The sequence below is a fragment of the Ischnura elegans genome (assembly GCF_921293095.1).
Source record: "Ischnura elegans chromosome 13 unlocalized genomic scaffold, ioIscEleg1.1 SUPER_13_unloc_3, whole genome shotgun sequence".
NCBI classification, from domain to species: Eukaryota; Metazoa; Arthropoda; class Insecta; order Odonata; family Coenagrionidae; genus Ischnura; species Ischnura elegans.
The window spans coordinates 9127055-9153678 of NW_025791659.1; the positions used below are offsets into that span (position 1 = coordinate 9127055).

Below are 26624 nucleotides of genomic sequence, written 5' to 3' on the forward strand. Positions count from 1 at the left end.
CCCCAAGTAACCAGTGGACCCATTAAACGGAATCTACTGTATTAATAAAATATCCCTCAGAAAGCCGTAAAACTCACCATTTCGAACCCTTTATCTTAAAATTCCGCAATTTATTAATCACGCACCCACCGCTTATCCTGGTGAGTATTCCACACCTTAAAACACCCTGGTATTAGTTGCACCTTAACCCCCCCCCCCCAGCCTTAATTCCTGGCTGCGCCCCTGGTAGAGGTGGTACCTACCATTTTCAATTCAGCCAAAAATAGGATTAAAACTCCAAAATATGATAGGCACTAGAATCAAAGTTCAGTATTCACAATACAGATATGTACAGAGATAGGCTATTTTCATTTTAGATAAAATTGTAAAAATCCCTAAAGAAGTCCAAAAAAAACCGAGCAACCATTTCTGGTTGCATATGCACTTTAAAAAACAGTGGAATACGAATGCGTACCCAGGTTCAAAATGAGAGGGGGGGGGGGGGCAAGGCATTGTCCTTCAAGTTAACACACAGAAAAGGTTATGAAACCAAGATTTCAAGAAAACTATAACAGCCCTTTATTAGTTTTTAAAATCATTTGCTCGCAAAATAATATTTTTATTTAAATTACATGTTTTTTACTTACATCGCTTTGCTTGCATTTAACACTTTTGAGCGCCTGCCACTAATTTTAAAGCCCAACAGAAAAATCCAGCCATTTTTACTGAATTCGTACTTTGTTTTAAACATTAGCATCAAACCTATAGTTATAACAATGTGTATTTCAGGAAAAAATGAACTTCGCTCTTACTTATGAATGAGCTAAATAAAAGTTATTGCTAACTTTTAAATACATAATTTAACAATGAAAACTAAAGTAGGTATTAAGAAAATTAAAGTATGGGTCTCCTCTATTTTTTGAAATTATTATGTCGCCCTATATAATATGTCTTTTTCTATTTTAACCCTGCTGCTCAACTGCTTTTAACTGCTGTTCAATCTCCGAAAACCTTCTCTCACATGTGGCGAAAAGGTTAAAATGTATTTTGTTGGGCCATACAGGAGGTACTTCCAGGATGGGCGTGTTACACCCTCGTAGCGTCGCAAATCCAGGACCCTTTCCTCGACGAGCTCACCCTCGGTGGCCCCTTTCTTAGACCCTCCGAGTGGGGGGGCCTCCCTCCCAAAAGTGACTGCTGCTTTGACTGCAATTTGATAATCAAACAAACAATCATAAAATGATTGTTTGCATCGCATTCCTGCCAATAAAGTACCGTATTTCTCCGAATATAGACCCCCCCCCCCTAATTTTGAGGCTTCAGTTTCAGGAAAAGTTAAAAAAATGCGTTTGATTATAGTCCCCCCCATTTACTTTTACCACAGGCATTTCTGAAAAAAAAGGGAGGGGACTGTATTCAGACATAAACGGTACATCTTTGAACAGTGTTTCTACAATGAAAAATAAAAATTTTGTTAACTTTGCTAAAAACATGGCTGCGCACCACCGGAAAATGCCCATTTCAGCAAAGTTAACAAAATCGTTATTTTTCATCGCAGAAACACGGTTCAAAGTACTTGATTGGCAGGAGTGCGATGAAAACAATCATTTTTAGATTATCGGATTGATTGTCTGATTTTCAAATTTTAATCAGAGCGGTCACTTTTCGGGAGGAGGGCTCAGAGGGTCAAAGAGATGGGCCAGCGAGGGTGAGCAGGCGGCCGAGGGTAAGATCGTCGAGAAAAGGGTCCCTGATTTGCGACCCTTCAGAGGGTGTACCACGCCCATCCTGGAAGAACCTGATCCATGGACCCACGAAGCGCATTTTAACCTTTTCACCGCATGTGAGGAGAAGGTTTTCGGAGATTGAACAGCAGCGAAAGGGTTAAAATCATTTGCTCGCAAAATAATATTTTTATTTAAATTACATGTTTTAAACTTACATCGCTTCTCTTGCATTTAAAGAAATTTTTTTCAAAAATTTCAGTATGGTGTTTGGAGGAGGCGACCGACAGCTGAGGTCATTTGCGCCATGAGGGAAGGGTGTGGAAGGAAGGGTGGAGAGAAACCTGGCGTTGGCATTAGCGTGCTCTGTACGAAAGGCGCCAAGGGGACCACGGCTTAACGTCCCATTCGACGGATGGAGTGTTGCGCTTGAAATGTCCTCCACACAACATTCAAGCAGGGATCGGGCAATCTCTGAAAATTCTCTGCCACTGCCGGGATTTGAACCCGGGCCCACGGGGTGGGAAGTCAATACTCTAGCCACCACACCCCTCCTTTCCTCCGGAAAACTGTACAGTCGTTACCATTCTCGCGGCGTTTAAATAAAGATAGTGGGGAAGGGTAAGGGTAATAAAAATGACGCCTCGGTAGCTTAACTGGCTAAAGCAATAGACCGGAAATCGGGGGATCCGGGTTCGAATCCCGGTCAAGGCGGATGATTTTTTTTCTATGTGGATCTTACGCACGATTGTGCATTGCTGGTGACTCCCGTAAAAAGATATCACCGCCGCCAGACCCAATATACTTCAAAAACTATATCATTATCTGTACTTCATGATAGCGTTTCCTTTCGGCAAATTTTGGAACTTACTTGTATCGACAGCTGTGTGAACGAAAATACTGACCTCGACTCGACCCTGAAAACTACGAGATACAAACCTGATGTCGTTGATATATATGTAACACAATGAAGCCGAAGCACTGAAGAAATCCAACAACACTCTAGCAACCACACCCACCCGATCCCCCCTCAAAAATTCGTTTTCAAATATATTTACTTTTGCTTACAAGGGGAGGGAGGGGCAGCTGCCCCCTCCTGCCCCCAGCTGGGTATGTAATATTGAAAATCTCGAAAACCGCGATCACAGATACCAGATATTTTGATGCATTGGATATCAGCAATTTTTCTACTTTTGTTCGACACAAGCTGACACATGAACGATTTTCAATTGAACTAACACTATATCAATTACCATAACATGTGAAACCAACGTATCTCCATTAAAATCGTCGTAAACAAGAGCTTTCTGCTCCTACCTACGTGCGGGAACAACAGCCGTCGCCTCACTTTGAAACAATTCAACTTGTGCTGCAGTTATTACCATAGGGTCGTAGAATTAAAGAATATTTAACCTCAAGTAAGGTAAATAATTAACCGTTGAAACCATAAAGTATGCTAGTCAATAAAACAGTGTAAAGGTCTCATATACACTATTCCTCATAGCACTGCCACATCATAACCATCGTTCCTCTGTTTCGAGCATTCTCCACCAGGTGGTGTCTCCCTTGGCTGGAATCGCAGCCAATAATAATAATATAATTTTATTTTTTTTCCCCTCTGGGTAGAAAAGAAACAATTTCGTTTTGCTATATATATGTAGCACAATGAAGTCGAAGCACTGAAGAAATCCAACAACACTCTAGCAACCACACCAACCCGATCCCCCCTCAAAAATTTCGTTTTCAAATATATTTACTTTTGCTTCCAGGGGGGGGGGGGGAGGGGCAGGGCCCTCTGCAGGGTATGTCCATGGTGGAATACTAAGCATTTCATATTCTCCTTTCTCTTTGGATAGAAAAGAAACATTTTCATTTTGCTTCAATTGCCAACCCTGTGTAGTATGTACACTGTTTTAACCCTCAACCGGTGACGTGCGGTCCGAGAGACCGCTGCGTTTCTAAAATTATGAAAATTTTCAAAACAAATATTTCAAAATATCTATAATTCTCGTTAGCTTCATATTTTTGCATAACTAGGACATCCCACTCATAAAAATCAATGTTCCTTTTATTAAATTTTGTAAATTTGAATTTCAATTCTATTAGCAGTCCGTGAGACCATACGTCACTTACTAAGAATGCATCAAGAAAAGGAATAAGCGGGATAAATTTCATAGCCACTTACTACTTAGCCTTCCAACTTTAACATTTAAGGCTTTTTATTTTAATCTGGTGACATATTGATGCATAAATAGAATAATTATAACTCAAGTGTTTTGGGCATCAGTTTTTTGAGCCTGCTTCAAATCACAATTTTTAATGACAAATTAGTTCATATTGGGAGAGTAAAAATTTTAATATAAGTTTAAGAATAGTTAAGCATTCAAACAAAAATTAAACAAAACAATAACAATGGCGTTGCAACATTTTATGAATTTTTGATTTATTGCGTTCTCCAAGACTCGCACGTCACTGGTGGTGTAACAAATATTTCACGTCACTGGTCAAGGGTTAAAAAATTTTCTCCCCTGGTTTTGGACCCCCCCCAAAAAATTCCTGGCCGCTCCTCTGCAAAAAAAGGTACAAAAAACTGTACGTACAAGAGGATAAACATTATATCAATGCTTTATTTCACTTTCATTCTCATATTTGGATTTCAAATCTTAAGTGGCACAGAGAGTATTTTTAAAAAAACAATTTACACTTCCATATAATAGTCGTAATCATCTAGTTTAATGCATTTTCATATGTTTATATATATACGTATTTATATATAATAATAATAATTGCATGTATAAATCTTGAGTTTTTCAATCAAGTGAAGGATTGTCTTTCGATACTTTTGCACCATCTTTGCACACAAGCAAAGAAATCTCGGTCTCGCTCACCCACACGTTCAAAACACTCAAAAAAAAAAGAGGCCACAGTTTATCCTTTTCCCACGCTAACGTTCACTTTCATAACTCTTCGTTCGTTCAAACAACCACTATATCGTATAGATGTTCAGAGGGAGAATCAAATTTCTCCAATCACCGTTGATTAAAAACTTTCTCTGTGAAGTTCCTTTTCCTTCCACGTAAAGACGAACTTCCACCTCCCCGTGACACGACAAACACTGCACACTTTTCGTAAAAATCGTTCGAATGTTTCGACCTTTTCGAAGGAGAAAGCACTATTTTGGCAACTGGATTTGCCTCCTCCACTCTCTGTACAACGCATTCCTTTCACACCTCTCGGTATCACAAAAAAAAAGTGAGAAAAATTGCAATATCGTTTCATTTGGTTATCACTCGCACTTTGCGTAATTCCTTCAAGAATAAAAAGCGTCCCCCGTCTTCGTCAACGACTTCCACTCATTCCCTAAGAAACAAAAACAAAAAAAAAAACAGTGCGCACTGGGAAACACGTGCGCAAACAAATCAGCACGGCACGCTTCCATTTTTTGCGTAAGCACACTTTATCCATGTCGTCGCCGTTTCGGACAAAAAAAAAAAGAAAGAAATTTTGGATTACATTTAATGCCTAACATTATTCATCACTATTCAATATTCATATAAAAAAGAAGGCTAATTGTTTTGTTTATTTTTGTCCTCGCTTACCACAGTCGGGAACACTTTATCTTAACTTAATGCCATCACAACTCCAGCACTTGGACCGGCCAAATGCGATTGCAAGCGCACAAAAACGTCTTCTCCATCCTCTTCCCTAAAGCGTCAACCATCTTATTCACACACACACACACAACCTGCCGACTTAACAACAGATTAACACACGGGCACGCCACCAAATCAAATACCACGGTGGAGTATTCAGTAAAGAAAAATCGGAGACGACAATCACACACTCTTACTGCAGCACTAGGTAACTCCGGTTAAATCATTGACAACAGCGAACTCGAACAGCCAAATGCACGTAATTCCACAAATAATTAAGGATAAGTTAAACAGATTCAGGCTTCAATTGGTGGAAGTCAGACATATTTAAACAAAAATTAAAGATCGTAGCACTTTTCACTAGAATTTTTAATGCGTACAAAGCCGTGAGTACAAAGAGTAGTGAGCCGAAACGCATTGTACGCATTAAAAATTCTTGTGGAAAAGTGCTACAATCTTTTATTTACTTAAATAATTAAGGAGCTCAGGTGAGACGACACGTGAGGTTTGATAATAGTTCACCACAAAAATTGAGAACAGTATTGAGTTAGCCGTGAAAGCAAGACTTTTCCCGAGGAGAGGACAAATTTGAAATAGCACTCAAATGCCAGGAATTCAGAGGGAGACATTACCATCATACTTGTCAAACCACGAGGAAAAAAAACATTGAAAATATGTAGCCTTTGGGATAATTCTAATTTTGAGTTTTCTCCATCACAGATTTATATAATTAATCTCTTTTAACAGGGACCCCACTCTACCTACATTATAAAATTCACGGTTTTTTCCAGGTTTTCACTGTCTAAACGTCATCAAATTCACAGTTTGTAGATGGGGCATTTTAGGCAGAAATATTGATCACGTAACAATTATTTCCCGCACATTAACTAAAAATGTAACAAACGCAACTGATGCCTTGAATGCAAACGCAGCAATGAAAGCGCTATCTCTAATTACATCACCTATCGTAAGCAAAATTCATGTCTGGCTAAAAGGGTGTGAGTGGAAAAATGGAGAGAGCAGGGAAGTGAAGAAGGGCCTGATTTTTTGCCGTCTTCCAACCGCAGGCTTAAGGTCAATGTGCTGTCATGGCACACACGGACCAATTAATAGTTTCGCTTTCGAATACACGTGTGCAGGTGAATGCGTGGACATTGCCTGCACGTGAATGACCTTGAAACATGATTGAAATATTGATTGAGAGATTTTTTAAGGCTTTATGACGAAATTCACGGCTATTCTCAGGTTTTTTCACGGCAGACGAAATTCACGGCTTATTCACGGTTTTAAGGTTTTCACGGTTGAGTGGGAACCCTGCTTAAGTCAAGGTAGTTTTTGGGAAACACCGAATATTATACATTCTGCGTCTGAATTGCGATTTAAATAAGCTCTTATAAAATTTTTTTTTTTTAAAACCAGCCTTTATATTTAGATTACAGGGGATGAGCAACGTTTATACATGACACAAAGCAAAAAAAACTCAGTGACCCCGAAAAACCAAAAGTGACGTATTAAAAAAGTCACTATATTTATTAAATTTTCAGTGAATGGTAAGCCCCCTATGTTTCAAAATGCCACCCCTATGCTTTTAAATTGTCAAAAGATGGGAAATTTTATGGTGGATAACTTTTACTGTGGTCGCAAAACACGAAAATCGACCATTGGAACTTCTTAGATCAAAAACATGTTTTGGGGGGCTATAGGTTGACTGGGGGGTGGTTAAAGGGGGGTTGGAGAGAAAAAGTTATATTTTCATGTATTGTCATCGGAAATGAAGAAGTGTGCAAAATTTCAGCGTTTTTGCTTCACAGGAAGTGAGTCAAATTTGAGTTACAAGATTTGTACCAGACAAACAAACAGACAGGTTGGTGAGTTGATATAAAGGCTGGAAAAAAAATAGGAGGACGACAAGAAGAATGAATATGCTCTGAAAAATACTACGTTGACGGTGAAGCTCAGTACCTGGTTTATAAGTTCTTTTACAACACTGCACTTCCCTTTCTTAATCTTCATGAAGCAATAATTCCATTGAGCAACAAGAGACTGAACATGCTGATTTATAGCTTTTGTGTTTTGAATACAAAACACCATCGAACTAAACTCAGACCTCTCATAAGACACAAATAATCAATAAAATTGAGGAAGAAATGAAAACAGTCCCACGAAAATATGGCTATGAAATTTAGGCCGCAATTAACATTACTTGTTTAGCCAGTACATACCAATATTTGGCTATCCATGATAATTCTTTATAATTACAGTTGAGGACCTCAACTCCAGAAAGCTTGGGATGGAAGGGCTTCTGCTTTTCTGGTCTTCATAGTATATATAGTAAATTAATTAATTTATACATGTGCTAAGGCTCTTGTACTTCATATTTGATATCCTTGTGTGTCACTGACAAGGTTCTTAGCGTACGTTCATAGTATGTGCTAAATTCCTACTCGTCCCAGAACAAGGCTTGGAGAGTGGTGCCACGATGTGGCAAGTCGAGACACTACGCAGAGACATTTTCAAACATTCTGGATTTCGGGTTTTCCAGGTTTCTGGATGCCGGATTTGAGATCCTCAACTGTATATTATTGAGCCGACTGTTTTTTCAGGGATGAGTAACTGATTATTTTAGGAATAGCATTTTGGGATATATAAGATATACCTGCATAATTACCGTACATGTCTGAATATAGTCCCCCCCTTTTTTTCCAAAAATGCCTTTGGCAAAAGTAAAGGGGGGGGACTATATTCAAACGCATTTTTTTAACTTTTCCCGAAACTGAAGCCTCAAAATTAGGGGGGGGGGGGGCTATATTCAGAGGGGGACTATATTCGGAGAAATATGGTAATCTGTACCTCAAACAAATATGTTTTCCAATAAGTTTGTTCAACAAAAATTGGTTCTAATGATTGCTGCATTCAAAATCAAGGATTATAGAAAAAAACAATCGAATAATCACTCCACCGTGACACTTCACGATCCAAGTTGTACATCATCACAAACAAATGGTTGACTATCACAATGATATCAGCACGGCAGGGGCGCAAGGCGACGCAATCCTATGCCCTGCACTGCAGTGAGCCGCAAACGGCACGGGCCCTGCCGAGGGACACCCCGAGGCTTGCGCAGACGAGCCTGAGGCGCGACTTGGCCCCCTTGGAGGTGCTCGCCTTGCTGACGCAGCCGGGTGGCCGCGCAGGACGGGTCGGACCGAGGCATTGCACGGCCGCAGGCTTGCGTTGCACGCGCAGGGCGACAAGGCAACGGGGAGGACTGCAGGCGACCCTCTGGCCTGAGCAAGCCACCCTCGGCAGTACGACGCAAAAAGTGGTTTTGGCTGGGAAACGAAAATGTCAAGGTCTGTGGAACCTGTGAAAAAGAGGAAAGAAGACATGTAAATGTTTAATGCGTACTCCAGTGGCCAAGCGTACACAGTGAATAGCGTAGTTTCCTTCATCAAAGAAAACGAAAGGCATTGATTGCGATTCGTTACCCACCATTACTGTATTCATAATATACAAATTACAGCAAAACCTCTTTACATCGTAATGGAGGGGACCAAAATTTGGGCAATTTGATGTAAGGAGGCTCACTATAGAGAGGTTTTAGTGATAGGCACCATTTTTTCATATCCTTTGGAAATGTAAGGCACTACTGTTTTTTAAACCATTATATTTATGAAGAAGGATTTGGTTCTTTCCCGGCGAATGCTGTTGATGAAATCTTCTCGGGAAATCAGCCGGGTGATGATGGCCATTGCTGCCAACGTTTCGATGGCCTTCTCTGCCATCGTCTTCAGGGCGAATGATGGACCTGGTTATTGCCGGGCTTATGTACGCCGTTGGGGAGGTCAGGTCGTCCGTGATTGGTCAGTTTTTTAGAGTCCTCTCCTCCTCTCAGCTTACCCATTCTTTTTATGATTGGGTTCCACGATTTGCTAAGGTTGAAACCCACGTCCCTATTCATTTTATTGTTTGTGATTCGTATTTCGATAGCTTCCTTTGTAAGGCGGTCCCAATATCCCTTTGCCTTGCAGAGGATTTTTGTTTCATTGAACTTGATGGTGTGATTGTTTTCAATGCAGTGGTCGGCTACGGCAGATTTTTCCGGGTATCCAAGTCTAATGCACCGCTTATGTTCTGATATCCTGGTTTCAATTGTTCTTCCTGTTTCCCCAATGTAGCTATCTCCACATTCACAGGGTATTTGGTAGACGCCAGAGGTCTTGAGTCCCATTCTGTCTTTAACCTTCACAAGTTGGCTCCGTAGTTTTCCTGGTGGCTTATGAATTGTCTCAATGTTGCGTTTTCTGAGAATACGAGACAATTTCCCCGAGATTGTGGAAACATATGGAAGAGCAGCCTTGGCAATGGGCTTAGCTTTGTCATTATCTTCAGGAGCCAAAAACTCTTTTGTTGCGCGTTGATCTTGAAAGGTCCTTTTAAGGGCCTTCATAATCCGCAGAAAAGAAGACGGAAGCTTAAGTCACAGAGTATACCGCAAACCAACGCATACGGATCTATATCTCAACGGACTTAGCCACCATCACCCATCTCAACGAAATGCAGTGTTGACTTCACTTTTTCACCGAGCCAAACGCATCGCAGATGAGGAGAGCCTGCCGCAAGAGATAAACCACTTACGAACTACATTCCAACGAAACGGCTATGGGAAGACAGAAATTATGAAGGCCCTTAAAAGGACCTTTCAAGATCAACGCGCAACAAAAGAGTTTTTGGCTCCTGAAGATAATGACAAAGCTAAGCCCATTGCCAAGGCTGCTCTTCCATATGTTTCCACAATCTCGGGGAAATTGTCTCGTATTCTCAGAAAACGCAACATTGAGACAATTCACAAGCCACCAGGAAAACTACGGAGCCAACTTGTGAAGGTTAAAGACAGAATGGGACTCAAGACCTCTGGCGTCTACCAAATACCCTGTGAATGTGGAGATAGCTACATTGGGGAAACAGGAAGAACAATTGAAACCAGGATATCAGAACATAAGCGGTGCATTAGACTTGGATACCCGGAAAAATCTGCCGTAGCCGACCACTGCATTGAAAACAATCACACCATCAAGTTCAATGAAACAAAAATCCTCTGCAAGGCAAAGGGATATTGGGACCGCCTTACAAAGGAAGCTATCGAAATACGAATCACAAACAATAAAATGAATAGGGACGTGGGTTTCAACCTTAGCAAATCGTGGAACCCAATCATAAAAAGAATGGGTAAGCTGAGAGGAGGAGAGGACTCTAAAAAACTGACCAATCACGGACGACCTGACCTCCCCAACGGCGTACATAAGCCCGGCAATAACCAGGTCCATCATTCGCCCTGAAGACGATGGCAGAGAAGGCCATCGAAACGTTGGCAGCAATGGCCATCATCACCCGGCTGATTTCCCGAGAAGATTTCATCAACATTATATTTATGCATTAAAACAAACATGCATGAATTAGTGAACATGTATTTAATATTTAATAATTACAGAAAGCGAGCGTTATTGAATGATTTTTACCATGATTGAAGAGAAAATGATGTGATCTCTCTTAATTCAACAGTCACTTAAAATGTTTAGGATAGCTGGATACCTTTTTTCTAATTTACTGTTAGGTATGCTCTCATATGGAACAAAATGGCCACCCACAACTAATGATCAATGTGAAAATTACAGCATATTAAAGGTATATAAGAAAAAATAAGTTGAAACATTTATTGCTGAAAATGTCATTACATGTACGTAATCGTGGCTGCATTAATGGTCTCTAGTTGTCTTGTTACGTTTTGTGCAGGTAGTTTGGCCATCTTGGGGGTATCTCCTTGGTATGATAAGTGGAGGTTTTACGATATAAAGAGGTTCACTACAAAGAGGTTTGCCTATAAATTTACATGTAAATCAGACGGGACCGTAGGGGTGGTATGATGTATGGAGGTTTATGATGTAAAGAGGTTCACTACATAGAGGTTTTACTGTATTTGGTTTTAGAAACACTGGTTTAGACGAGTGGCAATGGTCAATTTTAACCTCATTTGAAAAAGCCAGATTGGCACCCATGCGCTGCCACTCTACGTGACGTCACAGGGACCTAGTTTCTACACAAGAGGATAGGAGTTTTACATCGTCTGAGATTACCAATGCATGCACAACAGGGCAGATCGGAAAAATCGATTTTTTTTCAAATCCATCAGGCCCAATGAAAAAAAGTTGTGGGACCAATCAAAAATAAGGCCTGAAAAATTTGAGACCTCTACGTGAACCCCTGACCCTCGCTCAAATGCAATTTAGGGGGGGAAGGTCGAAATTCGAAAAATATAATACCGTATAAGCGCGTGTAAGAGGCGCACCTTTTTTCCCAGATATTGCAGCCGAAAATGGGGGTGCGCCTCTTACACAAACTTCTTATCTTCCCCCCCCTCCCCTTCACCGGTTGCAAGTTCAAGGGGAACTGAGTGGCCTTGGTTTTCAGCGTGAGTCAGTTATCTGAAACCCTGGGTCAAAATCAAGCGGCAGGCAGGGGAGTTTCTCCCTTAGTGACGTATTTTTAAAATGCTCCTGTTTGAATTTCTTGCAAGCATCGCGCCGTCAAGTCGATACCCCAGAGGTGAACATTGAAAAGATCGCGCGGGGTGATTCGTTCCGGAGCGCGCGCTAAATTTATTGCCACGAGTGGGCATCCCGCGGCATTTATACTGCATATAGTAATATTGGTGTCAAAACCTGCGGTTGAAAAAAATGGAACGAGTGTGCTCATTGTTGGACTTAATGGTGGATAGAAGAAATCGGAAATGCTTATAAGTGAAGAGCGCTGAAGGAGAGGTCGAGGGGAAGAGGGCTCCCTCCCCTCCGTATTTAAAGCTACGAGCGAAGGAGCAAGGGAAGAGCACGTCCGATCTTGCATGTGACGTCGTTGCCTTTAAAGAGAAAGGGCGAAGGCGCAGCAATGTGACGTACGCAGTTTGCGTTGCCTGAGTTTCCTGTCCGTCTCGTCTTGTTTGAATGCGCTTATGATACGCTTGTTTCTTCCGAAATTGTGCTGTTTGGACTATGTTGAATATTAGTAGCCTTATTTTAGCTATAAATCTTTGTGTCAATCAATTAGAGCTCAAAAAACTTAAATGCTGTAAGATGTCGTGTTAGGTCTAATTCTTTTTAGAACCTCGTGCGTGTCATTCAATTGCTGAAAGATATCGGGATATCTTCGAGCTCAGAAGGTGACTCACGTAGCATTTGACCTCCAGAAACTCGGGGAATTGAACCCGGTAGACCGAAAAAGGTCAGTTGGTGGAATGGGGTAGGGATGAAACACGTTTCCATTGTTCCCCTGTAACTTGATATTTTCCTGTGGAGTCTCGGAAAGGAAAAAAACGGCAGAGGCATTAGCTGATGGAGAGCCGAGTGTAGTTCCGTTAGGCCCCTTGCACACACACCGATTTTGGACGGCCGGTAAAATATTGGCCGATATTTTACCGGCGAAGCGATGCTTGCACACACGCCGGATTTTTACCGGTCAAACGATACGTTGCTAAGTTTTTGAGCCGGCGCCGGCGATCCACAGTGACAATAGGCGGCAGCTAACCGGCATTTTGCCTGTGCCGGCGTGTGGTTGGTACGTGTGCAAGCTCCAATGCTCTCCCATTGTTCACTATTGGAATGTGGACGGCCGATATTCTACCGGCCGTCGAAAATCGGTGTGTGTGCAAGGGGCCTTAAATCTACGACGTGGTTATTATCCTACGGCGCTGAGATTGCCCCGATTGTTGTTCAATCTCTTGGGAAAGCTCATGCCATTTGTCGTGTTTCGCCTTAAAATTTTCCACGGCTGCAATTCTATTGCAATACTCCTGCGAGAGCTTTTAAACAAAATTGTTCGTGAGTAGGACAAGCAACGTAGAGCGATGGCGTATGCAAAGAGAGGATCGGAACTCTTTCTACTCCCTCTTACGCCGCCGCAGTTATCAAAATTTCCTCTTTCAAATAGTACTGAAAGAGGACCTTTCGATAACTGTCGAAATTCCAGGCATACGTCTGCAACACCGCACGATAGGATAAAAAAATGTCGCAAAATTTTTTTTCTTTATAGCTTCGATCCTCAAAATAGGGGTGCGCCTCTTACACGTGTGCGCCTCTTACACAAGCTTATACGGTATTTTACGGTCATTTCCTGTAGATTTTGCCGAGTTACTGCCCGTTTAGGGCAAAAATTTCGTGCATTTTGACGTATCTGCCACCGTTTAGCCACAAAATGCCTAATTTGAGTCCGCGCCCGCGGAGATAATATTCCAACGCCCACGCAGCGTCGCGGATACAAGAGCCGCAGGCCGATCCCCTCCCCTCCCCGCTCGCTTCTACCCCTCCCACGCTTCCAATACAGCAAAATGCATCCCGCGTATACTGCTAGGAGGTCATTTATCTTTGATAATATAAATCGGAAGATGGTAGAAGGTAAAAAAGGATGCGTAGTGAGACGACTTGTCCCTTATATGGCGCCTCGTCAGCGTTAAACAAATTGATGTTACCAACTTTTAGAGAAGTGATGAAATATTTTTAGATCTGCAAACGCAGGAAAGGAGCCTACGGTCTATGAATATGCCTCTCGAGTGGCTATGAAGGTGTGGGAACTTAGGATATGCACTTATATTCCAGTATTGTCCGACAGCTGTGACTAAATAGACTTTGGGTGAAGGCCGCTCGCGTCCCCTCCCAGCTCGCCTCTCCCACGCCCCAAATGCACCAAAATTCACACCAAGTGCATCTTTCTTCACTAGTCTTACTAATCAGCATCGTCCGGTGAGGAACAATCACGAAAGAATTAGTCAACTATCAGCTTATCAATTAATTATCTATTATTACACACAGTGAATGATCGTACGAATGATCACACTGAAAGATCATGTGAATGAAATGACTCACCGTGTCTAACAGAAAAATCTGAGAATGAACCACCATGCCAATGATCATTCAGTGAAAATTAGAACATGTTCTATTTTTCTCGCATGATCCTGTGAATGATCACTCAACATGATCACTCACCGAGTACAGGGGCCTTATTAAGATAACTTGAACGATTCCAGTAAATTTACTTTCTCTCTTTCTTTGAGCACGTGCTGATTAGAACGGCACATGTTGCAAATATAAAGCTAGACTATACTGATCTTGATCATCACAAATAGAAGCAATTCCTCTTGAATTTTTAACTTGTATAATATTTTTATTGCAGAGAATTTAGAAGAGAAATATATTTGGAGATATCACTATCCATCCAACAATCCCCATTTAAGAAATTTCTTCCGTACCTTGACTTTGTGGCAGCTCATAATAACTATTTGGGCATCCAACGGTAGTATAAACCCATAAAAACCTTAAATTAAATGATTATCTCAATAATAATAACATGGATTCAGATTTGTGAAAATTGTGGATTCGATCTATCCCAAATTAACACTGATATCAACCCTTGAGCCTGATATTTTTACATGACTGGGCACGTGGCGTACTTAGTCCACGATATGCATACACTAATGTCTCGTATAGCGCAAGGGATGCGTTCCTTGGGGTCTTTGTGCTATACGAATTTGCGTTGTACGAGAGCGTTTTAACATTGGAAAGATAGGGATGCGTTCCTGGTAGCATAGGTCTTGGGTATTGAATTTCCTCTAAAACATATATATTCCCATAAATAGCCTTAGAAAACATTATTTATATAAATGTTTATAGTTTAAAACATCTTTAAAGATAGTATGCACGCATTTGAAGACTTTTATTCACGTTAAAAAAAATTCTTACGTGCTTTTTAAATTCCCTCCTGTCGTGCGGGTGGGCTAACATCTGCTATCTCAGGGGATCGTAATGAGTTGCCGGCAGTTGACGATTTTTCAAACTTGTCTAAAAACAACTATTATGTCGCCCAGGCCCTTTTGTCGCTCATCGAAATGACAGGAAAATGCTACTTTGAATGCAATTTCATAGCTAGCGGAGTTAAAGAATGATAAATCATTTTAATTTGAAGTCCTCCGAGTCATTATAGCAGCTACGTGAAACAGTCTTTAAATGCCTTGAAACCTGACCCAGGTTTTCCTTCCCTGAAAATGAATGAACGAGATTGCATTTTTTCCAAAACAATATCGTCTCGTCAACACTAAAAACTGGTTGAGGGGGAAAGGAGCCACTTTCAATCACAGCTTGGAGTTCATCAGAAAATGTTGCGGTGACTGCGCTATCAACACTTGCAGATTCACCTGATATCGCCGCACTGAAAATACCTGCTTGCCGTTTAAATTCTGGAACCAACCGGAGCTTTCACTAAATGTCTCGGAGCGATTACCACTATCGTCTTTTTGTACTGATTCACTGTGAACTTTCCGTATGTGTAGACCGCTTGGCTGAAGTTGGTGCGGCCGAGGTCACTGATGTTTTAACTTCGTCTTTATTCAGAATAAGGCATCGTGCGTTTAAACTTCCGAGCAATATCGCTTTGACGTTCTCCATTTTCAAAGCAATTGACCTCTTTCAATTCCTCTTCTAGGTTTATAGTTTTTCTTGATAAATTCTTGATTTTCTACACGCATTCCTATTTTTTTGTCATATTCTCTTGGTTTTTACTCTGTAAGGCTCTATCTAAATCACCTTCCACTGCTGAACTGTATTCCTGAGACGTAGAAGGCATACGACTGCGGGGAGGGAACGAAGCCATTGTGTTTGAGACTCTATAGCGGAACCTTTTATGTGTTGATGCTATTGATGCGCCACTCGGCCACCGCACCATTTCTCCCCCGTGAATACCGATGACCTTGAAGGCTTTAGCTCAGACTCTCTACCTGGAAGTCAATCGCCCGATTACCTATGACGGCAAAAATACGTCTCAAACTGTATTGCTGAAAAAAACTCATTTCTACTAGCCCCACGCTTAATTAACGATCTAAATTATTCATTATTATTCTGTTAAGGAGACGAGATAAATTACTTCGGTAGGCCGGCTATCTTGACCCAATGACGAGTAATACTTTTGGCCATTGCACAGCAATGGATTTCGAATAATATATAAACAAAAAAGAAGATTTGAGGCAAGCAATAATATGAATATGCGTAAAATGATAGAAATTTCGTGTGTACTTAGCGCAAGTTCACGTTTTATCACGAGAGCGTTTAAGATTTTTGATTAGGCTACACTGCGTTGCAATGTTTCCCCGAGGAACGAATTTGCGCTATATCGAAATTGCGCTAATCGAAATTGCGCTATACGAGACATGGGTGTATACATTTACGATATATACACCACATTTACATGATAAAACTCGATTTTTGTTTAAATTTATCTCTATTTCTAAAAATTATTTCAAGCTTGTACATTTATAGGTGATAGAGATATAAAGGTACACAGGTGGTACACGGCCGGTTGCTTGGCGTAATTCATGTGCCAGGAGTGTCGGGTTCCTCTTATTGGTCTAAAAAAATTTTTCTGCAATACTTTGTGCTTTAAAAACTCAAGCTGTATGCAGTCAAAATGACATTGTAAGAATACTCAAGGCCATTCAATAAAAGCAAAGCACGAGGTACAGGGATGGTCATGCGGCATACTTTGTACGCCACGGGTGTTGATTCCCTTTGGCAGTCTAAAAATAAATTAGCTACAATACTTCGAGCTTTGAAAACTTGCACTTTAGACATTCTAAATGAGGCCATTCTAGACCAGAATGTTCGTACAATGTTGAAATCCTTGGTTACGAAGATTGGCGTTGTTTAAACGCCAGCGTGCTCGCTCGAGGGTATATTATCGATTGAATTATTTTGATTTATTTATTATTAGTCAAGAGTCGTACACCGTAATCACCAGGCTACATTTCATTCTTGGATAGGGCGTGCTTCTAAGGGAATATATGTATTTGCTATCATTCAAATTAAGACTGCCCATAGCAAAATGAGAAAGAGATTTGTTAATGGCCTCATTAACCTATTAATCCAATTTTGTGATTCCATGGCCGAGTACTAAGACCATGGTACGAATGAATGCGTACCTCGTGAGGTGTCGACTCTCCTGGTGCACCTCCATCTCGGACGACTTGAACTCGTTCAGCTCCTTGCGAATGGCCGCCTTATCCTTTGGGGTGAGACGCGTCCACGGCTTGTCTGCCCTTCGGTCGTAGTCGTGCGCTTGCGTCACCTCGATGTAGTCGTTGAAGCGAATAATCTGCAACGAAAAGAGAGAGTAAATATGAGTCAATAATCGCAGTGTTCAATAGGGTGGTTTCCTATTATTTTTTTATTGCCTAAATCGAAAGATTATTACTCCTGGAGTACGTATTTCACGCTTTTAGATTTTTAAATGACGATATCTATTTTTCGCGATTAAACGAAAAGTGAAAATTTTCAAGCGCGCGAAAACGCGACGGTTAAGTATGAATGCCGGGAAAACTCCGTGTGACGTCATTCTGGTTCCCGCTGCCGCAAGTGAGGTGACCGTGATGCGAGGCTTTGAGCGCTGATACAACGCAGGATGCTAGCAGGTAGCAGAGTACCCTGCAAGCTGGTAGAGCTTGGTTTAAATAAGGATTATTAATACCTTATCAAACGAAGAAAACTTTCCTACCTTAGGCAGTTTTAATAGGTGATTATTAAGACATGTTTCCCTGAGCTGTGTGCCTCATGCATGCATTGGCAATCTCAGACGATGTAAAACTCCTATATACTCGTATAGAAACTAGGTCCCTGTGACGTCACGTGGAGTGGCATCGCATGGGTGCCAATCTGGCCTTTTTCAAATGAGGTTAGAATTGACCATTGCCATTTGTCTAAACTGAGATTTCTAAAACCAAATAATTTGTATATTATGAATACACTAATGGTGGGTAACGAATCGCAATCAATGCCTTTCGTTTTCTTTGATGGAGAAAACTACCCAATACTCCCTTCACTTTAACTGCCACAGAAAACGAAATCCCCTTGAATGTGAATGGAACTCAAGGTTATATATTTATTTATTTTCATCACCCCGAAAACAGCTCATTAAGGCCATTTACATCGGGGGAAATAACGTTTAACAACGGCAATCACACACAACCATTCCCTGCGTAGGGACAACCTACCCAGGTGGGACAGGGTATAAATAATAAAAATTTTTTTTTCTTTTCTTCTTTTTGATATGCTGTAATTCTGTAAATCTAATTTGATTCAATTTGACGAAACTATGCAAATGTTCTTGCCTAGGGTGAATAAAAATTATTATTATTTAAGCCAAGCGCTACCTGCTAGCTGGGTACTCAGCTACCTGCCAGCAGCCTGCATCACAGCGGAGCACATATCCTCGCCCCAAGGTCACCTCACACGGCGACAGCGGGAATCAGAATGACATCACTCAGGCTTTTCCCAGCATTCATACTTAGCCGTCACGTTTTCGTGCGCTTGAAAATTTTCACTTTTCATTTAATCGCGAAAAATAGATATCGTCATTAAAAAATCTAAAAGCGTGAAATACGTACTCAAGGAGTAATAATCTTTCGATTTAGGCAATTTAAAATAACCTTATAGGAAACCAACCTATTTCTCTGAGCTCTGCGGGGGGTGTTTTATCCCCCATGGAATGACATCACCCATAAAGCCGTCAAAACGCAAGCGCTCACCTTTTTCTCTTTAAGTTCCTCGACCGTAGGCCTGAAGCTCAGCTTCCTCAGCAACACCCGCTTCTTCTCTTCCTTCTGAAGTCGCTCCTCAGCCGGGCTTTGCTCTGAACGAAACAAAACAAAGGAAACAGTTTTAGAACAAGCATTCACACCATTTCCCAATTTTCCTTCACTATTTTCCCTTAAGGCATACATGGCAAATGATTTCATTCGCATGATCATTCAGCATGATCATGTGCAAGATCATGCCCCGTGTATGATAGAACAATTCGCGAATGAACCTACATGTGCATGACCATCCAGTGAAAATTATAACATGTTCTATTTTGCTCAGATGATCCTGTGAATGATCACGTGATCATTCAGCATGATCATTCGCATGATAATGCGCAAGATCATGCACCGTGTATGATTGAACAATTCGCGAATGAACCTTCATGCGCATGACCATTCAGTGAAAATTAGAACATGTTCTATTTTGCTCGCATGATCATGTGAATTATCACGTGATCATCCAGCATGATCATTCAATGAAAATTAGAACATGTTGTATTTTGCTTGCATGATCCGGTGAATGATCATGTGATAATTCAGCATAATCTTGTGCATGATCTTGCGCATGATCATTCACCGTGTATGACGGAACAATTTGGGTATGAACCTTCATGCGCATGATCATTCAATGAAAATTAGAACATATTCTATTTTGCTCACATGATCCGGTGAATGATCACATGGTCATTCAGCATGATCATTCGCAAGATAATTTACCCTGTATAGCGGCCTTTATGCCCAGTCCAAATTATAAAATTTACCATGATGTCCAAGCAGTTCTATACAGGGATTTTTTTCTTATAAAAATGCAGAACGGAGCATAGTGAAACCAAATTTATTAATTCTAGGAGGGCAACACATTCCAGTCGAAGTTCAAAAACAAAACAAAACGTAAAATCTAAGCATTCTTTGCTTAAAAACCCAGAGTTTATCAATGCTCCATATGTTCAACTACGCATCTCCCAATTTCACATTACCACTGTGACAAAAACAAAATAAATTATGTAAATATAATTAATAAACATGTATAAAAATAATTTCATAAATATCAACCAGTATACAGTGCATACAAAAGGTCGGTGTCAAAAAGATAGTCTTTTCAATTGGTTATTGAAATTGGTGCGGGAGGCAAATAGGTCAAGAGAAGAATAAGTATTAGAGATTGAGTTGAAAATAGAAGGTAAGCAGTTAAAGAGGGATCTATGAAGGCCGTTTTACACAGTACACGGAATTGCACAGGTTAGAGCTGCATTGATTTCTAAAATGGTGTGGAATTGCGCGAATGCATGAACGAAATTAGAACAGGGGCTATTTTGCCGTCTCGCATCCACGCATTCTCGCATGTGTTCTAGCAATTCACCGCTTTACGAGGCGCAATTTTGATTGCACCTTCGCACGTACGTCAGATTGAGCAATTCCGTGTACCGTGTAAAACGGCCTTGAGATATTGCCAGACGGAAATTGGGCTGGTGTAAAGCTTCAGTATTACGGGTTTTGCGAGCTGGAATGCGGAGTGAAAAGAACGTAAGGAGATCAATGCATCTCAAGGACCCATTCATGGTGCGGTGAAGAAATTTGATGTCTGATGTCAATCGTCGGTGGATGGGGTGTAATAATCTAAGTGAATGAAGTATTTCCGCACGTGAAGAGAATCTGAGGTAAGGTATGCGATGTCGAACTATTGGTGAGAAGAAATTGAGTGGACGGATGAGTATTTTAAGTGTGGTGGGAAAATGTGTGCAAAACTGTTCAATAATTTCCCTGCTACTATTAAGTGTATCGAAAAATTGACAGATTTAAAAAAGGCTGTCTCAATGGGCCTGCACTTATTTTTAAAAAATTATCCGATTTAAGAATTTGTGGCTTCAAAATGTGCAAATTAGTGAAGAAAAAATTATTTAAAAATTTCAGATTCATTCAGAATAACGACAATTTCAGGCCCAATAATGCGACTAAATGTAATCATTTTGTATGTTGGGTTTTTTTTGACCCGGATAAAAAAGTTACCTAGAGTAAACATGACATTTTTGAGCCATTTGGACAAAACTTTTAAACTTTCTCAGGCGTCGCACAAATCAGAAATATTTTTTTATAATTTTTTTTCTCACCAATTTGCAAATTTTGAGACCACAAATTCTTAAATAGGATCATTTTTGAAAAATAAGCGCCAGCTTACTGTCTCAATGTATTTTGTGCATAAGTTTTATCATAGCGTCAATGAATATTTATGTGAGTTATAATTTTCTTTTTCTTTTTTTGACGTGCATTATACCAGCGGCGTAGCCAGGAATTTCGTTGGAGGTGGTACAAAACCAGGGGGGAAAATTTTTGAAAAACAGGGTACTAAGTAATGGATTTTAAACTAATGTTACCACTTGTCATAATTGAAAATAAAATTTATTTTAAAAATATTTTGTAAATTCATGAATTTTCAATATTTTGTTGTCTTTTATAAAGGAAAATAATTGCGTTTTTATATTTTGTGAGGAGGGGGATGTCCGGACCCCTGGCTACACCATTGCCTTATACACTTGCTAATATATTGTATCCCATGTAGTGTCTACTGGACAAATAAATACATTATAATTATAATTATTATTACTTACTTTTCAGGATGTTACGCTCCTCCAGTTCTTCCTGAGTAGGCCGCATGCTTAGCCGCCTGTTAACCAAAAAGAGGGAAGACATGAGATTAGTGCAAAATGATAATAATTAATTTATTTCACCATTGACAGCACTCACATCTGCTTGGCCAATGTCAAAGATAGGTTAAAATATATTACACAAGCATGACAAGTGAGCATTACTGAGTTCGCAATCAGCCAAAATAATGTTAAATTAAATAACTCATCAGATTAACAGAACATAGATAAGAGAACATATTGAACATCTGTAATCTAAACTAGAGAAGTCCATAAATATGTGTGTAAAGTTTCATATTCGTAAGTCTTAAAGTCTTACTATTAGAGCTACAGTGTCACTTGAGGTGCTGCTAGCATTGTATTATGGAGAGTTTGACTCCAGAGTGGTGCAGACAATTGCGTTCTGGGGATCATCAGGCTGGGCTCTAAAGATTTTTGTGATCCAAAAGAGAATTGTGCGTCTAATTGGTAAAGAACACTATAGGGCTCACTGTCGCCCAATATTCAAAAGACTTGGTATACTTCCTCTCCCATGTATGTATGTACAGTAAAATTCGGTTATAACGCGGGTCTAGGGGGACATAGCTTACACCCGCGTTAACGGACAACCGCGTTATAACGGGAAAATACGTGGGAAGCAATAAAAAACCCTTAAAGGTAATTTTTATAGCCAATTTATTTGCGTAATACATTATTAAAATATTTATTTTATGATTTAGACGCTCTACTTTAACGGGAGTTACTAAAATACTCTGATATTTTCTTTTGCCGCGGTAGTTGATGGCGTTTCTTTGTCACGTAATTTTTTATGCTTTGCAAGTGCAACAAATGAATACTATCGCAATCACTTTGTCCCTCCAACCAATTCATCAATTCACTTATATTATGTAATAAATGGCCAGTTTTTGGCATCTCGACCTCACATTCGTCTTCTTCATTCTCGCTCTCATCTTCCGATGATGCAGCTGTTTTTGCGCGGCTCTGGACTGCAGCCACAATTTCTTCGTCACTCTTATAAGACGATACAGGAGTTTCCTCGTCTTCGCGAACCCAGGCCTCGAGATCACTCACAAATAGTTTATTAGAAAGAACATCTGAAGCTTCACGTGCGTCCTCTTCCGTGAAACCCAAAAACTCGTCTTCGTCTTCCATGCTATCGCCCGCTGTATACTCGCACTTTGACCAGCAATTTAGGATTGTAGCTGAAGTTATTTTCTTCCATGCCAATCCAATATTATAAGCCATATTCTTCAGGGTGACTGTTTTCAGATATTCTTGTACCTGCAGTTCTGAATTTATTACACTAGTGAGCAATTCCCGCCGATAATGGGCTTTAAATGCTCTAATTATCCCTTGATCCATGGGCTGAATAAGAGCTGTCGTATTTTTTGGTAAAAACGAAGCCACTATTTTGCCATCCCTCGATATCAAGAGCTCAGAAGACGGATGGGCCGGACAGTTATCTAACAGAAGTAGAGCCTTCTCTTCTAACTTTTTTGATCTTAAGTGGCTCTTAACCGATGGAACAAAATCTTCATTGAACCAAGATAAAAAAATGTCTCGAGTCATCCAGGCATTCTGACTGTTTTTGTAATTTATGGGTAGTGCTGTCATATTAACGTGCTTGAAGCACCGAGGACTTCGATTTTTACCAATACACAGGGGTTTTAACTTGTGACTTCCTGATTTGTTCGCGCACAGTAATAAAGTCACTCTTTCTTTGCTCATTTTTATTCCGGATTTATTTGCCGACTTCTTAATATCAAGTGATTTTGTTGGAAGCAATCTGTAGAAGAGAGCGGTTTCATCGCAGTTATACAATTGCTCTTCAGTGTACTCACCCTCATCAATCATCTTGCGTAAAGTCCCACAGAATTCTCTAGCGGCTTCACTGTCACTGGAACGAGATTCTCCTTGCATGTTAACTTGCGCTATCCCGTGGCGAATTTTCCACCTCGATAGCCAGCCAGCAGAAGCAACAAAATCATGAGCACCATCAATTTGTTTATTTAATTTCATTGCCTGTGCTTGTAAAAGTGGACCGGATAATGGAACACCTTCACTGCGCTTCTGAACAAACCACGTAAACAAACATTCATCCACATCACCAGCAGCACTCAATCTAGCCTTTTTTCTATCAAGTCCTATTTCGTCATCCACTTGATCAACAAATGATCGTAATTTATCTTCTTCTTTCATCCAACCACGAATAGTTCCTTCAGGAACACCAAACTCCCTGAATAAAGTTGATTTTGAATCACCGCGTTTCACTCTGTCGATTATGCCCAACTTTTCTTTTATTGTGTAAGTTTTCCTTTTGGCAGACATCGTTTTAACCCTAAAATCAATGAAAATTTTCGTAAAAAAGTAATTTTCATATTCATATTAAGACAAAGGTAAAACAGCCCATTCATTGTTAAATACTCGAAGCCTGTGGGCATTGAGTACCTACCTTGGTTTGGGCGCCGCGGTGCGAACGTACGAATGAGAATTATCTCAATCTCCCAGAATCTCGAAAATTATTATAGCCGTGCAACACACTTTTCAGCTCGAGTTCACAAGACACAATGACCGATCAGGCATTACCGAGTTTTTTTTATGGCTACGAAACAATGTATGGAATACGTCGCCAACCGCGTTAATACAGTCGCTTGAAGTTGCGACGCGTCGGTAGTCACGCCGAGATAAAATTCGCCACAAAGTTACCTACCTCAAAAAAAAAGGTCAATGTAATCATCTCGGGGGACATGGTGAGACCCGCGGTATATCCGAAACCGCGGTAAAGTGAGGCGCGTAATAACCGGAATTTACTGTATTAGCCTTAGTTACCTGTGTAAAATGCAATTATTTCACCTTTGTTAAAAACTCAAATATTCATAATCATGGCACTAGAGGCAAGGACAATTTCCACACACCACACGCTAGAACCAAAGGGGTTTCCTTGGGTCCGGAATATATGGGTATAAAATTGTACAACAGATTGCCCTCTGGATTGAAGGAAATTCAAACTATCGGTGTTTTTAGAAGAAAAGTAAGGGATTTTCCACTTAAAAACCTATTTTATTCCGTAAATGAGTACTTGGGAGTCGAATGAGTGTATTATCTCATTGTGACAAGTGAGCATTACTGAGTTCGCAATCAGCCAAAATAATATTACATTAAATAACTCCTCAGATTAACAGAACGTAGATAAGAGGACACATTGAGCATCTGTAATATAAACTAGCGAGGTCCGTAAATATGAGTGTAAAGTTTCATATTCGTGTGTCTTAAAGTTTAATAAATACAGTACACTCCCGATTATCCGCGCTAATAATGGGTAGAGATGGCTTGAATAATCGGAAAAACATGGATAACACAAACTTTCACTTAAATGTCTTGCAATGTTCATAATTTACCTAAAACAAACAATATGTTATTATTTATGCAGCTATTCCGTTATTTTATGAGTGGTTCCCGGACTCATTGAGAGCTTTCTTCGCCAGTTAGCGATCTTTTTAGCGGCGATAACATGGTTGAACTCGATTTATTAATGCTCTATACAAGGCCTAGTTTCAAAAACCACACATCCGTGGCTGTGTGATCACGGATACAGAAATGTTTGCACGAATGCTTCAAATCCACTGCTCGACGTCGGAAACTACACTGTCGGGCACCACGCCACTTAGTCGCCTCTTGCGCAAGCTGTCGGGGTTGCAACTGCTGCAGGACGTATATCCGTGATCACGGAACACGGTCACACACTGCAAGGCTTGGAAAAAAGAGGCACGGTGCTCCCGTGAATGCAGCTAGTGCGCGATTGCTTCCGTTTTACGAAGGGGATTCCAACCTCCTTAATCCCCCTAACCCTACAATCGTACTTAATTATGAAGGGCCGGATTAGAACAAATTTCGTGTAACTATTAATTGTGGAATGTCGTTTAACACCTATCTTGTCATTTAACAGACATTGATGTTTTTTCTGCAGTTTGTATTAATGGAAAAATCGAAACATTGAATCCCAAAACGGCTCAAGTCTGCTTGTAGGAATTTGGGATGAACAATTTTGTAGATGATTTCGTATCTGCTAATTGATGCTTTGATATGCATTTTATCTATATTCGCAACTATTTCAAAACACTTATTCATCGTTAAAAGCTGTTGTGAAGGCTTAAGCTGCTTTTAAATGTGCAGATAAACACCAAAAGCTATTGAGCATGAAGAATAAGATGAACGCATTTATAAATGCAGCCTGAACGCATTTATAAATGAATCAATTAACAAAATATAGAATCATTTGCACAGATTTACTGTCCCGACTAAGGAAGGTATCGATAGATGTCACAATGTCTGCTAGCGAATGCAAACACCAAAAGCTATTGAGCATGAAGAAAGAGATGTATTTATTTCTCGTTCCCATCCAGTATTAAGCACATATAGTTTATTCTGTGGAAGCTACAGTCTTGATCTGATGACTTATTCCACAAGTATTTTGCCTCCTTCAATGTAGTGTACTTGAATCCATCTAAGGAGACGAATGTTCTTCTAGTGGTTGTTCAACAGACCATTCACACATTCATGTGTAGCTAGACCCCTGCTTCTTTTACACAGTTGGGAGGATTGTGACTGTATATTTGCTATCCATTGGTGGCGTACTTTATTTGCGAGGTGTACAGTATATATTCCACAATTAATGATTGATCTACGGCATGCTAGAAGGTTAATGCTAATTAATGTTAAAATCCCTATCATGTGTAATTTCTGAGTTATGATTTCATTGCGTTAAAATTCTCAACAAAAAAAAAGTGTACCACTTTTTATGCGTGCTGAACACCTGAAATCGAGAAACCCTTAGGTCCCAACCAGATAAAGCCATTGATCTCAAAACTGTGATACATGAACTTGCTCTGTTTTGAAATTTAACGGCTACAGTATGGAAACGAGGTGCTGAATAGCTAATACAGGGTTCCCACTCTAA

At 40.3% G+C, this 26624-nt stretch overlaps 1 protein-coding gene across 1 annotated transcript in view; it reads right to left on the reverse strand.

The window, feature by feature from the left end:
- Window positions 1-8302: 8302 nt before the first annotated feature.
- LOC124172991 (phosphatase and actin regulator 4-like) overlaps window positions 8303-26624 on the reverse strand; it is a 105604-nt gene continuing 87282 nt past the window's right edge. The window contains exons 13-16 of the mRNA XM_046552524.1: window positions 21632-21687; window positions 18972-19075; window positions 17370-17542; window positions 8303-8720 (exon numbers count right to left, since the gene is read on the reverse strand). Of these exons, the coding sequence (XP_046408480.1) occupies window positions 8705-8720; window positions 17370-17542; window positions 18972-19075; window positions 21632-21687 (349 nt within the window). The 3' untranslated portion in view covers window positions 8303-8704. The remainder of the gene's footprint in view (window positions 8721-17369; window positions 17543-18971; window positions 19076-21631; window positions 21688-26624) is intronic.